Source organism: Pomacea canaliculata, linkage group LG2, assembly GCF_003073045.1.
Source record: "Pomacea canaliculata isolate SZHN2017 linkage group LG2, ASM307304v1, whole genome shotgun sequence".
NCBI classification, from domain to species: Eukaryota; Metazoa; Mollusca; class Gastropoda; order Architaenioglossa; family Ampullariidae; genus Pomacea; species Pomacea canaliculata.
In genome coordinates this window covers 44,577,506-44,596,309 of record NC_037591.1, presented here as the reverse complement: position 1 = coordinate 44,596,309, position 18,804 = coordinate 44,577,506, and the positions used below count along the sequence as shown (strand labels likewise).

Below are 18,804 nucleotides of genomic sequence, written 5' to 3'. Positions count from 1 at the left end.
TGGTAGCTGTACATGAGCATTATGGTAACTGTACGTGTGGTAATTGTACATGTACGTGTGGTAGTTGTACACGTGAGAGTATGCTCACAGTACACATGTATATGTATGGTGCTTGTGAATGGAAAGATTCACAAAGATTCTCACAAGCTCGCTTATCGTCCGCTTTATTTGACCCGCGAGTAGCACGTGCCTGGGGCAGCAGCAATGTATCCGCCGATGCTCTGGCGCTCTCTCTCTCTCAAACATGTCCAGAGCCTGTAGGGAGCAGTTGTTGAGCAGGTCTGCGTGGAGCAGGGAGCAGTTGTTGTGCCGTGTGCGGACTTTTCGCCGACGGACGTTTCGCCGCCGGACGTTTCGGAGCCGGACGTTTTGTCGACAGGACGTTTCGCCGCCGGACGTTTCGGAGTCGGACGTTTTGTCGACAGGACGTTTCGCCGCCGGACGTTTCGGAGCCGGACGTTTTGTCGACAGGACGTTTTGCCGACCGGCGTTTCGCCGCCGGACGTTTCGCCGCATTATGTCAGAGAGAGAGAGAGCTTACTTACTTCTCAAAGAATGAAAGTAACTACTAGATTACACAATAATTCTTTATTTCAAACAAATTTTACACACAGACTTCACAGACAGTTCACTTTGATTGTCACAGATTATGCGCAACAGCTTTGAGAAAAAGCATTGATACAATGGCGAGAGAAATGTGTGAGCTAACGGTTCACATGAGGAGGGATAGTGAGAGAGAGTTCACTGATACATTGATACAATGGCGAGAGAAATGTGTGAGCTAACGGTTCACATGAGGAGGGATAGTGAGAGAGAGAGTTCACTGATACATTGATACAATGGCGAGAGAAATGTGTGAGCTAAGGGGCGTCCCACACTTGACTTCGGCTAAAGGTCCCGCGTGAAATGCCGAAATGAAGTGCCCCGCGCCGAAACGTCCGGCGGCGAAACGCCGGTCGGCAAAACGTCCGACTCCGAAACGTCCGGTGGCGAAACGTCCGGTCGGCAAAACGTCCGGCTCCGAAACGTCCGGCGGCGAAACGTCCGTCGGCGAAAAGTCCGTGTACCTTGTTGTGCAGGTCTGCGTGGAGCAGGGAGCAGTCCTGGCTGTCGGGTGTTTTTATCTTCTCCGCATCAGAAGAGCTGCTCGAGCAGTTCTCTATTCCATTCCAGCGATACGTACAGAGTTGTCGTCCCATGAACTTCTCAAATAAGTTGTCGTCCTTGGCACCGTCAGCAGTGTTGTGACGTCATTTCCTTCCATTTTCTCAGCCTCGTGGCTATGGCTACGTGCAGTTAAAACTGCTCTCACAACCGAGAGAGTGCCAAGGGGCGAGGGTTGGAGCAGGTAGAGTCGATGACGAGTGACATGACAGTCTCCTCACATGTCACTCTGGTGGAGCTTACAGACATGTAACACTTGAAAGTCGACATTTTCACACGATTCTCTCTCTGTCTCTCTGTGTGTGTCTCTGTCTCTCTCTCTCTGTGTGTCTCTGTCTCTCTCTCTGTCACACACACTGCTTATACTACAAGAAATCTGAAATATGTGATGTTTTCCGAAATCGCGAATCGCGCACTTTAGAGTGATTTCCCTTGAGATTATTTGACAAAAACTGATTTTGGCAAACACGATTTGCTGTAAAATTGTGATAAAGCTGTTTGCACAAATCAGCAAGATGTCTTTTTTATGCGCCAGTCACACCAAAGCCTTTTCTCACAGACGTGCCTTGAATGTGATAGTCTGCTGCCAAGATACAGAAACACGACGAGACTGAGAGGAGAAACTAGAGAGGAGGCTGAGAGGAGGAGAATCTGAGGAGGGGAGTGAGTCTTTATTTATCTCTTGCTTTACTCCGAGTAGAAACTGGCATTGGAATGTGTGATGTAAAATACAAACATAGACATGGGCTGTACACGGTACACCTACAGCATGTGACCATAGGTAATCACTGGCTGTACTCCACACACCTACAGCATGTAATCACAGTAATCACTGCTGTACTCCGCATGACGAGGACGATAAGGCGCTGCTGGACACGAGGACCTAGGCTTACCGGAGGCAGACACACAGCACCGGGTAGCAGTGTGGGAGTGGCTGGGTGTTTATTCTACTCGCAAACGACAGTTGCCATCAGTCACAGGGTGGCTCTGCAGCCTGCAGCCCGAGATGCGGAGTTACCCGCCCTTTGCAAGGAGGCCGCCAAGGGAAACAAACGCGGGAATGAAAAGTTGTTTTTCTTTCTTCAACCCGCACGTGTGTGCATCCCAAGAGTCGTGGAGGCTGGGGGGTGATGGTGTGACCCACGAGGCGGCCATTGGTCACTTGTACCATAGTCAGGGTCACGTGGTCTTAGAGTAGATCGATAGTTAAATCGATGAGTAGATCGATAGTTGCATGGTTGAGTAGATCTATAGTTACATGTATGATGCGCTCTCCCATCCTTGATTGTTCGCGAATTTCTCTCTGGCGTTCATCAACAGATCCTCTCATATTGTGTGTGTGTGTGAAATATTTAAGGCTCCCGTCCAACCAAGTATCCGAGGCTTTTATTTTCTTTTGCTGTCATTCTTCAGAATTCAGAATGGATCGCGTTTGGCACAAGGTGGAGGCTCATCAATGCTGAAAGGGTTTTTTTTTTTCTCTTGCGGGAAAACGAGAAATGATTTGCAGTAACAGCATTGATTTCCCCCTTCCCTCGTTTTCGATAACAGGGTTCTCTTTTGTTTTATCTTCAGCATCTTGGTGTGGAGGGTGGGTGTAGCAGCGGCTGCCACAGTGCCGGTCACAGTGGTCGAAATCGCGAACAGCTTTCCGCACGTGCGTCCAAAGCTCGAATCCATCTTCAAGGTCAGAGGTCACACCAATGTTAACAGATGTGAAGCCTTGCTTTCAGGGAATGTCTGTAAAAGGTTTGGTACTTATAGAGCAAAGCAGCAAGGTGTAGTGTGGTGTGGAGAGGGGTAGACAATGTGATCAGAGCGTTGCTGTCAGCATTGACAACTGGAGACCAACAGCAGCAGCAGCAGCAGCAGCAGCAGCAGCAGCAACAACAACAACAACAACAACAACAACAAAAGAAAACAAGTGACAGCTAAGTCGCCTGTAATAAACCTTATACAAGTATAAGTCTCGCGCAGAGACTGAAGACGAGTGTCTTAGTGACAAACAGCCAGTGTCTCACTGAAGAGCATCTCACATCACAAATGTGCCCCACATGCCCTGCCCTGCTGTAGTCCACTAGTAGGCACTCTCGCCGCCTGGTGCCATGGTGTCTGGCATCAACCTGTCTGAAAAACTACTTCACCACTGACCCGCCAGAAGCACACACCACCCACCACAAACACCACACTACACACACCACCCGCTATACACTACCCACGACCTACCACAAACACCACACCACAAACACCACACTTTACACACCCCACACACCACACACACCACACTTTACACTATCACACCCACTACCGACCATACACTACCCACCACAAACACCACACAACCCACTATACACTACCCATCACCAACCAACCACACACCACCACACACACACCACCACACACACACCACCTATCTCACACACACACCACCTATCTCACACACACACACACGCCACACTACGCCACCTTTGAACTATTGCTACTTCAGACAGTTGACTATGCTGACTTTTGAAGTATGCTGAAACACACCTTTGCCTCTTTTCAAGGATACTACAGTATCACTGGCTTTTCTCCACGCACCTGTGGACAACTTGAAATCCTTGTTTCTATTTCTCACACCTGTGCAGGTGGGCGGCGCCATGGAGAGCGACGAGGATGAGAGCGGGCTGGTGAACACCTACTGCTACGAGGACCTCACCTTCCTGGAGGCGTGTCTGGAGGCCGACCTGGATGCCATCGCCGCCATCTTGGAGGAAAACCCCACGGAGGAGGAGATGAACGAGAGAGACCGCTCGGGACGGGTGAGAACCGATCCTCCCTCACGTGTCTTTGAAGCCCACTGACCCCGCATACTTTCCTTTTGCTTCTTTTGTGTTCTTGAATGATTCTTGTAGGTGTAGCGAGCATGGCCACAATGTTTCTCTCAATTTACAAGGAGTAGCCCGAGTTCATCCCTGATCTTGTGTAACTACTATCACTGCTTTTGTCATTCGACAGACTGGCCTCAGTCACTTGTGCTCGTCTGGTCTCGCACCTGCCGTGGATCTTCTCAGTGATGTTCAGGAGGTAGATGTCAACCTGCCTGACAAAGAAGGAAACACACCTTTAATCTTCGCCGCCCAAGCGGGTGAGTATTGAGTTCAGAATGTGTAGAACTTGTGAAAGTTCCCGCAGTTTGACAACACTTCCCACATTTTGTCAGTGTGTGACCAGACCAGACACATGGTCACGCCCACACTCACACCTATACACACAACTATACACACGTCCGCCATGTCACCTGTCCACTGTCATCATCACCCAAGAAAAGCACGCCCGGCCTGTTGTCCAGGTAAGACACGGCTGTACTGTAAATGGAGTGTTTACCTGACATCACTGCTGTTTTTATTCTACTTTTGATCCTTGATTGAAACTGCGGAAAGTATTGTTTTTCCTGTGGTGCAATAGTTGCCATAGCTACGACCCAAGATGGCGCCCACAAACTATTCTAGGAGCCTCTAGCTTTTTGCTACTGTGATTGCATTCAACATTTAGTTTATTTATTAACTGCACAAATAATCTATGTTTTCTGTCAGGAGATAAGTAGAAACAACTTAATTTTATTGATGTTTGTAAAACGGGGTGTGCACTGTTTAAAAGGGATCAAAAACCTTTGTAGCTGTTAAATTACTATTGTTATGAAACTCCAGCTGGCATGAACATGTTGAGACCTACATACACAAAGACCATCACCAACTATCACAGGTGTGTCACATCACATGTCAACAGACAGTGACACGCTTGTGAACTGAGCAAGTCACAGCAAAACAAGAAATTGAGAAAGCCAGCAAAGGGAAGTTGAAAGTTTGGAATTTTAGTGTTGGAAAAAATAAAAAACTTTGATGTTTTTCTACATATCATGTCAACATAACTAATCAAACTAGTTTTGACTTGTAGACCTGTCAACATGGATGCTGCTGTGTCCAGAAGTTGACCAGGAGACAAAGAGATCCGCGGTTATTGAAAATTGCAAACAATGTGACACAGTGAAGGGCTCGTTAGTATTTTACAGACTGAGTGTCCACAAAGCTGTCAGCTGATTGGCTGCAGTGGTCACGTGTTGCAGGCCACTCTGACGTGGTGAGGGTGCTGCTACAGGACTTCAAGGGAATCCGCATTGACCAGCCCAACAAGCTGGGCTTCACCGCCCTCATGAAGGCCGCCATCCAGGGCCGCACGGACTGCGCTCGCCTGCTGCTGTACGCAGGTACGACTGCCTCAACGTCACTGGCACCTGTTTGCACCTGTTTGCACCTGTTTGTGGGAGGGGCATACTTTACATAGCACGACAGTCGACACAAACGGGTCTGCAACTTTCCAGCGACACATTAGAAGCAAACAGTATTTCACATCAACCCTAACTCACTGCGGCAACCTCGCCTTTGTCCTGTTTATTACTCATTATCCGGAAGAAGAAGAAGAAAAGAAAAAGAAAAGCGAGGATTGAACTCCAAGACCTGAGCGCCAGTTTCATAATACATCAACAAGTGTGGGTATATGTCTGTGTGTGTGTGTGTGTGTGCATGTGTACGCATGTGTGTCTGAATGGTTGTACACGTGCACCACTACTTGTAGCAGGAGCAGACGCTTTGTGACACTTTAATCGTAAATATTTATTTATTCTACATCATCACTACGAACGGTTCACGTGACCTGTTCTGTCGTTTCTTTAGAAGAATTTATGTAAAGGTCACGGACACAGGTCACATACAGGGTGGATAGTACGCCGCATACATAGGTCACGTGAGATACGTCACACACACTATAAATATCACACACACACCAGGCGGATATACGTCACACACACACACACGTGTATCCAGGCAGTGCGCCGACACCAATGCCTGGTGTGTCCGGAGGATGCAACTGTCAGATGTGGGGGAGCAGTTTGTCAGCCTGCATCCAGACCCGCCTTTCACATCTTAGTGCCAGCAGCTTTGTAACGGCTCACTGCCTGCAAAGTATACAGCGATGACGTAGTACATTGTAAACAATAATGACAGTACAGTTTATATAGTGATGACGTAGTACATTGTAAACAATAATGACAGTACAGTTTATATAGTGATGACGTAGTACATTGTAAACAATAATGACAGTACAGTTTATATAGTGATGACGTAGTACATTGTAAACAATAATGACAGTACAGTTTATATAGTGATGACGTAGTACATTGTAAACAATAATGACAGTACAGTATATACAGCGATGACAGTACAGTATATACAGCGATGACAATACAATGTGTATAACAATGACAGTACAGTATATGCAGGGATGACATTATACACTGTATACAACACTGACGGTACAGTGTATACAGCGATGACATTATACACTGTATACAACACTGACGGTACAGTGTATACAGCGATGACATTATACACTGTATACAACACTGACGGTACAGTGTATACAGCGATGACAGTACAGTGTATACAGCGATGACATTATACACTGTATACAACACTGACGGTACAGTGTATACAGCGATGACATTATACACTGTGTATAACAATGACAATATATATACACAGCGATGACAGTACAGTGTATACAACACTGACAGTACAGTATATACAGCGATGACATTATACACTGTGTATAACAATGACAATATATACACAGCGATGACAGTACAGTATATACAGCGATGACATTATACACTGTATACAACACTGACGGTACAGTGTATACAGCGATGACAGTACAGTGTATACAGCGATGACATTATACACTGTATATAACAATGACAATATATATATATACAGCGATGACAGTACAGTGTATACAACACTGACAGTACAGTATATACAGCGATGACATTATACACTGTATACAACACTGACAGTACAGTGTATACAGCGATGACAGTACGGTGTACACAGCGATGACATTATACACTGTATATAACACTGACAATATATATATATATATACAGCGATGACAGTACAGTGTATACAACACTGACAGTACAGTATATACAGCGATGACATTATACACTGTGTATAACAATGACAATATATATACACAGCGATGACAGTACAGTATATACAGCGATGACATTATACACTGTATACAACACTGACAGTACAGTATATACAGCGATGACAGTACAGTGTATACAACACTGACAGTACAATATATACAGCGATGACAGTACAGTGTATACAGTGATGACATTACACAATGTATACAATACTGACAGTACAGTATATACAGCGATGACATTATAATGTATATAACAATGACAGTATATATATATATATACAGTGATGACATTACACAATGTATACAACACTGACAGTACAAGATATATACATTGATGACATTTTGCATTGTACACAACAATGACAATATATATATATACAGTGATGACATTACACAATGTATACAACACTGACAGTACAATCTATCTGATGACGTCACAGCTGTGTAGTACAAACTCCAGTCACACCTGTAGACAGTGTCCACTGCTGTCTAAGCCCATCATTGGTCCGTCGCACCACTCTAGTCAATGTCCGTTAGTCGACAGTTACATTGTTTACAAGACTTTGTGTTTACAGTTTCCTTTAGTTCAGAAACCATTTGCCAGAGCTTTTCGGGTGCACAGCCCCCCGACTGTCCTCCCCGGAACACAATGTCACAAGAGCACAAGTTCCACAAGTGCAGCAAGAAGATAACTCCGTCAGCGAGTGACGTCCCCTTGAGACAGACCACCGCCGGCTGCGCTGTCTGGATCGTTCTCTACTTAATCAGTTAAAAGCCACACTTTCCTATCGTTTTCTAGTCTGACCTTTCAACTCCCAATTCATCTGAAAGATGCTTTGTTACCCCCCTTTGCCACTACACTGCGCGCTGGCCCGTCTGCTGACCCTTCACCCCGACAACCTAACGATAAATAAGTGTCGCGTGACCACCCGGCGACAGATGGCGGTGCTGCTGTAAGTTACTTGTGTGGATCAGCCTGTGGCTGAATGTAGACGACTAGTTTTCTACAAGTATTCTTGCCGAATGTTTGTTGTTTAGAGACTTTTTTACTTATTTATTTGGCAAAAGTCGTCGACGTCCACTTTGCACGACGTGAAGCTGATGAACCCGAGACACAGCAGGCGTTCAAGTTTCAGCTTTCAAACCTCCATCAACAAGAGAGCTCGCATGCTGTGCTATATGTCTAATGCTGATAGTGACATCGGAAGTATTTTCAAGCAGTTACCTCGTTCTAGATGTGTGTAGGTGTCAGTGGAACTTACTGTAAGTCTCGAGCTTTCTCTCACACGACAGCAGGCGTCCATCGACGACCTGATCTCACCTGCGCTCTTCAACACTTTTTTGGAGATCATCGTGCGTGACACCTTCCACGACCATCACACGAACCTTTTCATCGATGGAAGGGCGACTTGCAGCCTGCACTTTGCAGACGACATGGATGTTATAGTCGGGACTAAGACGATCTGCAAGACTTGACCTGAGAACTAACTGTACAAGTCCGCCGTCCACTCTGCCCCACGGACGTGACACGTGGACCTTGCTGCTCGCGAACAAGTGTCGGAGGAGGATTGCTCCGGATCTCGTGGGCTCAAAACCGATGACATTTGTTTTTCTTGCGAGGTGCGATCTGACATCCGTACGACACACCAGTCAAGCGGTGCAAGCTGGTCTAGCTTGGTCATGTGACCATGCACGACACTCTTGTCAGAACCTGTTGTCCGAGGTGCCTTGGAGCGAGGTCAACAACGTGGCGCCCACAAAAGGAACTTGCTTACTAGCATCAAAGACTGGACTGGTTGTCCTGTTCATTGCACCATGACATACCTTGGTCAGCTGCCGCGTCTGTCCGCGTGCTCCCCACAGCATCCGGCACCAGTCAAGGGGAAGGAATGGACGAATGAGTCCCTAGACCCGTGGACATTACAACAATCTTAGCGTCTGGGGGAATAATAGGATTGTCGAGGGATTTTTGATGGACGTATGAACACAGAAGATGCAAGTGACACAAACTGAATAAGGTCCGCAGCCTACAGACAGGAGGGGGAGACATTCGGGGCGCGTTTTTCATTCCAGCCGTTTTCTTTCGTATTCTTCTTTTCCGCGTCTTCCTTTCATCAGCTCGCAATTACTTCCCCCATCATTGCGGGAGCAGTTTCTGTAATCCATCGGCTTGACTAGCTTCTAATTATCTGCTTTTTCTAGCCTGGATCGCTTTAATCCACTGTATTGACGACTGTGAGTCAGGGGCTGTCGTGACTGCACCTTCTGACCCGCAGGTCTGTGTGGCTGGCCAGCAAAAACCGAAACTGAGAGAAGCACTTTGATCAATATCTTAATAAGCTCTTCCTTAATTAGCTTTGTATGGGACATCTAATCCATTCCCTGCCACAGCAGCGCATCGTGGACAGGAGCAGCAGCTTCTTACAAACAGCAAGACAGAGAGAGAGACAGAGAGAGAGAGACAGAGAGAGACAGAGAGCACAGTGCACCCAGCGATACAGCAGCCTACAGCCACCCATCTACCCCAACACACATACACATACATGTACATTGTACCATCTCACACACTGACACCTACACACACTGACACCTACACACTGACACCTACACACTGACACGTATACACACTGACACGTATAAACACACTGACACCTACACACTGACACCTACACACATTTACACCTACACACTGACACCTACACACACTGACACCTACACACTGACACGTATAAACACACTGACACCTACACACTGACACGTATACACACACTGACACCTACACACTGACACCTATACACACTGACACCTACACACTGACACATATACACACACTTACACCTACACACACTAAGTGCTACACGCGTGTGCGCACGACGATAGGCTAGTGTGGGGAAAGGGATCGGCAAGGGGGACAGACGCGTATTTGAGTGAGAAGCTGGTTTTGGGTGAGTGAGTGAATAGCAAGCGTTTGTATGAGTGGTGTGTGTATGGGGGTGTGTTGGTGGATGGTTAGTGTGTATGGTTGTGTGTGGGTGGTGTGTCTGTGTGTGTGTGTGTGGGTGCGTGGTAAGTGTGTGTATGGATGAATGTTGATTGTGGAGGAAATACGATGGATGTATGTAATATATATGTATTGTATGTGTAAGCGACCAGATGTTGGAAAGCAGGGCTGAATGAAAGAACGATCGAGCAGTGGGGGGAGGAGAGAGAGGGAGGTGAGTTCCATGACGAAGACTAATGGCGCTTATCACGAAACAAATGACTGTTTGTCAGGCAAGTTATTTCGGTCATTGCTTCCTTTCCAACCCAGTCATTTCAAGGGTTCCAATCCAGTCCTTGCAAAGGTTCATTTTTAACACAGTCATCAAAAGGTTTCCCCTGGAAACTGTGGACAAATGCAAGGAGGTCAGGTACGCAATGGAGGCATCGTTTCCGACACACCATGAGGTCCAGCGAAGGGTCTGAGTGTCATATCCGAGCCACCTCCCTAATATTGGTAGCAAGGGGGTTAAATAAACCAAACAGCGACCATGCCCCGGAGTGTGAGAGAAGCTAAGAGTGTGATGTGGTGTTGCAGGTGCCGACCCCAAGCTGCGGGACCACGGGCGCAAGCTGTGTGCCCAGGAGTGGGCGAGGTACTGTGGGCGCAAGGACTGTGCGGACGCCATCGCCAAGTTCTCCAACACCAAGCGCTTCTGTCTCAAGTCTCGCTTCACCGCGGGCCTGGAGCGCTCCAGCAGCCTGCCAGACCTCTTCGCCGGCCAGCAGATGGCCAAGCCGCCACACAAGCGCTCACACTCGCTGCGAAAGAAAATTCGCAAAATGTTGCCAGGCAACCACGACAGCAACACGCTGAACGTCGCCAGTGCCGGAAGTCCTTTCGCGGTTATTGCCCGCTGCGTCTCGACTCCAGCGCTTCCTGGCGGACTGAAATCGCCTCCAGCCATGAAGAGGCCCGTGAGTGCAGACAGCATACCGCGAGTGGAGGTGACGGTGCCTTATGACGAGGCCACCCACATCCGGCAGGACTACCCGGCTTGTTCTCGGAGGAGGATACGAAAATGTCCGCCTGTAGCAGACGACACCAACTTTGACTGCGTGACCACTGGTCAGTGACGCCCCCCCCCCTCAAGATGCACGGTGTCTGTAAGTGTAACTATGCCAACGGTGTTTCTGGCTGTGTCTATGCGCCCGGTGACGTGTCAAGGTGATGAAGATTTGTGTCGTGTCACTAATGACAGCTGATGTCAGCTGATGACACAACAAACGACTCCGCAATGTGACGTGCACAGCTGCTCACAGCTCACAGCTCACAAAGTGAAGTTTGTCACATGACACAGTGACGTGTGCGAGAACACGATGGGAAGTGACCTACGACGTCACCGTGCAAAGGCAGTGTTACGTCACAAGATGGAGATAGCAGATTGAGTGATGGACAGTTTTAAATTCACATTTTCAGAGTTAGTGTGAACCCTGTACATACACGCACCTCTTGAAACTCGCGAGCACAGGTGAAATGGAGGACAGTCCTCAGACAAAGTAAGCAAAGCTTCTGACCTGTCCGCGAGCTCACCCTCCACGGTCACGTGTCTTCTCTTTATTTCCGTTCAGTACACTGTCACGTGCTCGTCACACTGTAAACACTTCAAGGTTTGTACAGAAATCTCACCTGAGCGCCTCTGTCCTCAGACCTTCTGCAGGCTGTTTGTGGGCGGCGGTCTTTGTTGACTGGTTGACAACAGTCGCTCTTCTCTGGCTTTTCACTTCCAGGTGATGACACCTCACGTTCGTTCTCCAACTGCATGGACACGATGATCACTAGGCATCTGCAACAGAGATCACTAAGTAGTCAAGTAATCAATGTTTCTTAAGGTGTTTATCACACTCGTCAGTGAGAAGTACTTCCCCTCCTTATACTCCAATCTTCGTGGTGGTGTGGCGTGGTGTGGCGTGGTGTGGCGTGGTGTCAAATGTCATGTTCCTGTCGTGCCCTGGAACATTTCACAAATCTCCTGCGTCCCCTGATTATTATTATTATTATTTATTTATTTCTCCTTTTAAAAAACACGAAGAGATGAAAGTTGGGTTAGTAGAACTTGACTTGTTTTGTCTGAGCGGTCATGTTGACACACTGCTGCTCAAACTGCCAGCAGGAAAGACAACGGTCACATCGTCCTGTCACCACCTTATCCCAGTCCAGGTGCAAAGTGGCACAGGTAGCTAGGTAGCTGTGTGACAGTAAACGTTGCTGGTTACACAACACATGTGGCATCAGTAGGTCACATGCCACTGAGAAATTCAGTGTCAGGTAGCAGTCTAACACGTCACTCAGTGTCACATAATATTCAGTGTCAGGTAACAGTCTAACACGTCACTCAGTGTCACGTAACATTCAGTGTCAGGTAACAGTCTAACACGTCACTCAGTGTCACGTAACATTCAGTGTCAGGTAACAGTCTAACACGTCACTCAGTGTCACATAATATTCAGTGTCAGGTAACAGTCTAACACGTCACTCAGTGTCACGTAACATTCAGTGTCACGTAACATTCAGTGTCAGGTAACAGTCTAACACGTCACTCAGTGTCAGGTAACATTCAGTGTCAGGTAACAGTCTAACACGTAACATTCAGTGTCAGGTAACAGTCTAACACGTCACTCAGTGTCAGGTAACATTCAGTGTCAGGTAACAGACTAACACGTCACTCAGTGTCAGGTAACATTCAGTGTCAGGTAACAGTCTAACACGTCACTCAGTGTCACATAACATTCAGTGTCAGGTAACAGTCTAACACGTCACTCAGTGTCACGTAACATTCAGTGTCAGGTAACAGTCTAACACGTCACTCAGTGTCAGGTAACATTCAGTGTCAGGTAACAGTCTAACACGTCACTCAGTGTCACGTAACATTCAGTGTCACGTAACATTCAGTGTCAGGTAACAGTCTAACACGTCACTCAGTGTCACGTAACATTCAGTGTCAGGTAACAGTCTAACACGTCACTCAGTGTCAGGTAACATTCAGTGTCACGTAACATTCAGTGTCAGGTAACAGTCTAACACGTCACTCAGTGTCACGTAACATTCAGTGTCACGTAACATTCAGTGTCAGGTAACAGTCTAACACGTCACTCAGTGTCAGGTAACATTCAGTGTCAGGTAACAGTCTAACACGTAACATTCAGTGTCAGGTAACAGTCTAACACGTCACTCAGTGTCAGGTAACATTCAGTGTCAGGTAACAGTCTAACACGTCACTCAGTGTCACGTAACATTCAGTGTCAGGTAACAGTCTAACACGTCACTCAGTGTCAGGTCACAATCTAACACGTCACTCAGTGTCACATAGCAGGTGTTAGGCCAGCAGACTATAGTTGTCACAGGTGACTTGTAAACGTTACTTTCACCTTCTTTACCAACAAGTGGATTTCGGTTTTTATGTCTGGCAGATGCGCGGTGTCCCTGTCAACAGTTGCCGCCATGGTATAATGTTTATCAAACTTTTCTTCAAACGATATCTTGTCGGTTTATCACATTTGATCCTCGCCATCTTGCACCCTGTATAAATCTCCAAGTTCTTCTGAAAGCAGCTGTGACTGACGTGGACTTTGTCACACGTTGCTGTACACGTGGGTCAGGAGGATACAATTCGTACCAAGAGGTGTGACAGGTGAGAGACGCCCCAGGCTTCACACTAAACTCTGGGTTGAAGGTCCGACACAGTGATAGTGATGACCAGTACAGGTGGACAGTAAATATAAACAATCATCGCTACGCATGTTGTCCAGTTACTAATATTTCATGTTACACACATTGGTTCTGTCTCTCTTGATAAACGTGTTTATCTACACCGCTAAGCCCCCAGACCTTCATGTTTACTTCACCCTTGTGCCGAGCAAGACAGGTATAACTAACGTGTATGTGTGTGTGGCTGACTGGTATAACTAACGTGTATGTGTGTGTGGCTGACTGGTATAACTAACGTGTGTGTGTGTGGCTGACTGGTATAACTAACGTGTATGTGTGTGTGGCTGACTGGTATAACTAACGTGTATGTGTGTGTGGCTGACTGGTATAACTACGTGTATGTGTGTGTGGCTGACTGGTATAACTAACGTGTTTGTGTGTGTGGCTGACTGTATAACTAACGTGTATGTGTTGTGTGGCTGACTGGTATAACTAACGTGTATGTGTGTGTGGCTGACTGGTATAACTAACGTGTATGTGTGTGTGGCTGACTGGTATAACTAACGTGTATGTGTGTGGCTGACTGGTATAACTAACGTGTTTGTGTGTGTGGCTGACTGGTATAACTAACGTGTGTGTGTGTGTGTGTGTGGCTGACTGGTATAACTAACGTGTATGTGTGTGTGGCTGACTGGTATAACTAACGTGTATGTGTGTGGCTGACTGGTATAACTAACGTGTTTGTGTGTGTGGCTGACTGGTATAAACTAACGTGTATGTGTGTGTGTGGGCTGACTGGTATAACTAACGTGTTTGTGTGTGTGGCTGACTGGTATAACTAACGTATATGTGTGTCGCTGACTGGTATAACTAACGTATATGTGTGTCGCTGACTGGTATAACTAACGTGTGTGTGTGTGTGGCTGACTGGTATAACTAACGTGTATGTGTGTGTGGCTGACTGGTATAACTAACGTGTTTGTGTGTGTGGCTGACTGGTATAACTAACGTGTATGTGTGTGTGGCTGACTGGTATAACTAACGTGTATGTGTGTGTGGCTGACTGGTATAACTAACGTGTTTGTGTGTGTGGCTGACTGGTATAACTAACGTGTATGTGTGTGTGGCTGACTGGTATAACTAACGTGTATGTGTGTGTGGCTGACTGGTATAACTAACGTGTTTGTGTGTGTGGCTGACTGGTATAACTAACGTGTGTGTGGTTGACTGGTTACAATAAACCGCTGTAAAGACTAACCTTCCGGCTTGTTAGAGATAAGAGATGGGGATGTGAAGACTGGCGCATTGTTTAAAAAAAAGTGATTTAACCCTCACCCCTCCACACACACAACCACTACAACCACCACAACCTACTCAAGTCTGAAACACACACACAACCACCACAACCTACTCAAGTCTGAAACACACACAACCACCACAACCTACTCAAGTCTGAAACACACACAACCACCACAACCTGCTCAAGTCTAGAGGGACGCACACATCTGATGGCGGGTTTCTCGCCGTTTGTCTTGTGGAGGTGAGACACGAGGATGCTTTGTATCGAGCACGTGTCTTGCCGCGAGCTTCAGGTTCAGTCTCTGCAGCAAAGCGGCTACAGAGGGTGACGGGACGGAAGTGACCTCTGACCCTGTGTCGTTCTTGTGTGGCGTCACGTTAGAGTGCTGGCAGTTGACAGCCATGACACTCCCTCTTGTCCAGAACCTTGCCGGCAAACTGCACGCCCTCCGGGTCCTCTGTGCACGTGCATGTGCCAGGCTCCTTGTCTGCAGCTCTCCTCCTGGCCTTGAAATGGAAAGTGTGTGTGTTTGTGCGTGTGTGTGTGAGAGAGAGAGAGGAGCAGGGAGCATGGCGATATTATGTAAGTGTGTCTCTGACCCCAGCCACCAGCAGGTTGAGATGTGGGTTGAGATGTGGGTTGTTGGCTACAGCATCCAGAACCTTCGTGGGGTCGTCTGTTGTCATAGCGATTCTGCTCTCGTAGCTACAAACCTGATGTATAGCTTTGCTACAGGTGCACAAGGACTTCCGGTAGGCAGACACAAGACAGGTGTGGCAGGCTGTACTATGGGGTCATCATGAGGTCAGCATGAGGTCAGCATGAGGTCAGCATGGAGTTATCTGCAGTCATCCTATCTTTCCCCTGGCTTTGTCCATTTCAAGAAAGTTGTTTTCTTTATCACCAAACCTCAGTCGTCGCTCGAGCTTTATTTCACTGTTCACTGTTGTTATTCTTGTTATCAAACGCTGTGAATCGTCGTGTTATCTAACACTTCTTCCGGTCACATGACCATAGCGAGTACCAACAGGACGATGTCCTGACTGCGAACCTTACAACATTTTACAAATAATACATGAATGTGAACACTGCAGGCGATGTTCACACTTACAAATGACTAATTTGTGTGAATGCTGCAGGCCGGCCTCATCATCACACTCAGATGGAAAAACACTTTGAGATGTGCGCGAGCGGTGTATGTGGTCACGTGCACGTCTCCGGACAGAAGGACGGTCACATGACGACACTGTCGTGCAGCCTGACTCACCACATCTCATCACACTTCGCAACCATGGCAACTCAAACACAACTCACCTGTTGGTGCATGTGACCACTAGTCACTGTCCTAACGGTTGTATCGTGCTATCAGGTGGGACTGTTACCATTACAATGTTACAGCATAAACACCACGTGCACGTGCTGTCTGTACACCTGGCTGTCTGCACACCCACCTACACACCTGTCTCTATACCTAGTTTTCTGCACACTTGGCTTTGTGCACACCTACCTCTACACCCTTCCTACAGCTGCCTCTACAACGAGCTGTGGAGACACCTGTGGGTTGACTTCTGACTGCCGTGGAGGTGACGGTGACTGTTACTGTTTGTATTACTCCTGTCCTCCTGTCAGTGTACTTATCAACACGCTGGTTGTGCCTCACGTCTTTGTTGGTTGTTCCCAAATTTTACCAGATTTTACCTGTGATTGTCAGTTTTTGATCGACTTACCTTGTACTGACAGCAAATAAAATGTCAGCAGAAACTCCACTTCATGTTATCGTTCATTGGATGTAAATGATAATGGTTGAAATAAGTAGACAGTGATGCCGTGTGACACACACACACACACTATAGTTATAACACACACACGCACGCACTAACACACACACACAGACACACTAACAGCAGGTGGAGCAAGTGGAGCAGGTGGTACAGGTGGAGCAGGTGGAGCAGGGGGTCAAGGCGAGCAACAGACAGGCTACAATAGTCCAGCCTGGACACCACACAAGGGGACATAAGCTGCTCGGTGGAAGCAACAGAGAGATGCCCACGACAACTGATCCTACACAGTTCAACAAAGATGGAATTGCATACTTAGTTAAGATGATTTTACAGATAATGATGTGTGGAAAGTTACTTTAACGATCCTGAAAGACCGAGAAAGGGGAATGATGGATCCCAAAGTAGTGAGAGAGGAGGTAAGTGTTTCAGCACGTGTACCCGGTAGTCGGGAAAAAGTGTTTTCATCGCTGAGCTGTAATTTGTTCAACATCCAGCCTTTGATAGAATGAAGAGTTCACTGAGTGCTGGTGAACATCTGTGGAACTGGTAAGGTGGGCCACAAGTCCGGAGCTGAGTGTAGTCAAGATTTATGTCATACTACAAGCCAGAATGGCCAATCGCACATCCGAGTGACTGGACATTGCAGTGAACCAGAGAGCTGACCCCTGAGGCCCTCACACTACACAGCAGCTGGCTTGATGTCAATAGGAGCACTAGCAGGCTGGGTGCCAGCATACAGATAGAATGGAACCAACCACGTGTTGAGCCGGAGAGACCAAAGGTCCTATGAAACTTCTGGGGGGATGTGATGGTCCAAAGTGTCAACAGCTGGCGATAGACAAAGCATAGACAGGACTGATGTGTGGCCATGATCACAAGCAGACGGACCATAGACAGGACTGATGTGTGGTCATGATCACAAGCAGACAGACCATAGACAGGACTGATGTGTGGCCATGATCACAAGCAGACGGACTATAGACAAGACTGATGTGTGGCCATGATCACAAGCAGATAATAAGTCACATGCCACCAGCCAAAGAGCAGTCTCGGTCGAATGGCGCTGACTGTCAGCCGACTGGAACGGCTCAAGCAGCCAGAGCATGGCAAAATGTTGAAGCCGTTGTTGAAGTACGACTGTCTCCAAACTCTTTGATTAAAAGAAAGATTAGAGACTGGACGGTAGTTCTTTTAGGTCATTAGGGTCAAGTAAGACTTCTTAGATAGCAAAGGAACAGAGTCCGTTGACAAGGAATGATTCATGATGGTGGCAATGACCGGAATCAGTAGGTCAAGGTAATCACGATGATGGCTGCAACAGGATCAAGAGAACAGGATTTCTTGGGCGAGCTGGTGATGATGTCTCAACCATGATGCTTCGTGAGTTGCATGAAAGCTGTGCAGGCTGCATGGTGGGAGAAGCTGGGACTGAGTGATGAGTGCGACAGGCTGGCCATGATGGCGCTGGCTTTTCCCAGGAAAAAAGCATAAACGCATCTGGAAGATACTCTGGGGGAACTTGTCCACGCTGGCTAGTGAGAGATGCTGGATGCACTGACATCCTTGTGTGAGTGTGTGTGGGAAGGGGTGGTTGTGGAATAGACCAAATTATGGCAACGAAAACATCGCAGAACACTTCTCGACACAACGTCAGCGGAACGGAGCGCTAGGTCAGAGGTCGACACGTCTTCAGTTTTCTTCAACGCCACGGAACTTTTCCTCGAGACCGAGACTGAAGCCACCAGGGCAAATATTCGGAACAACGTGGGAACGTTTGGGTTAGAACCCTAACCTGAACCCTTGACGCAAGGGGCCAGCCAGTGACAACGAACCGTCAC

General features: G+C 47.3%; 1 protein-coding gene across 4 annotated transcripts in view; it reads left to right on the top strand.

Moving 5' to 3' along the window:
• Positions 1-12,740, top strand: part of LOC112557223 (neurogenic locus notch homolog protein 4-like) — a 35,763-nt gene extending 23,023 nt beyond the window's left edge. Inside the window, exons 2-6 of one of the 4 annotated variants that reach the window (XR_003097920.1) lie at positions 3,792-3,965; positions 4,162-4,291; positions 5,270-5,410; positions 10,775-12,505; positions 12,553-12,740. Coding sequence is in view for 3 of the 4 variants with exons in the window: in XM_025226955.1 (XP_025082740.1) it covers positions 3,804-3,965; positions 4,162-4,291; positions 5,270-5,410; positions 10,775-11,313 (972 nt within the window). In the remaining variant the exon portion in view is untranslated. Of the gene's footprint in view, positions 1-1,601; positions 1,828-3,608; positions 3,966-4,161; positions 4,292-5,269; positions 5,411-10,774 lie in introns of those variants that run through there. The other 3 variants (XM_025226957.1, XM_025226955.1, XM_025226956.1) reach the window with 3 other exon arrangements.
• Positions 12,741-18,804: the final 6,064 nt, after the last annotated feature.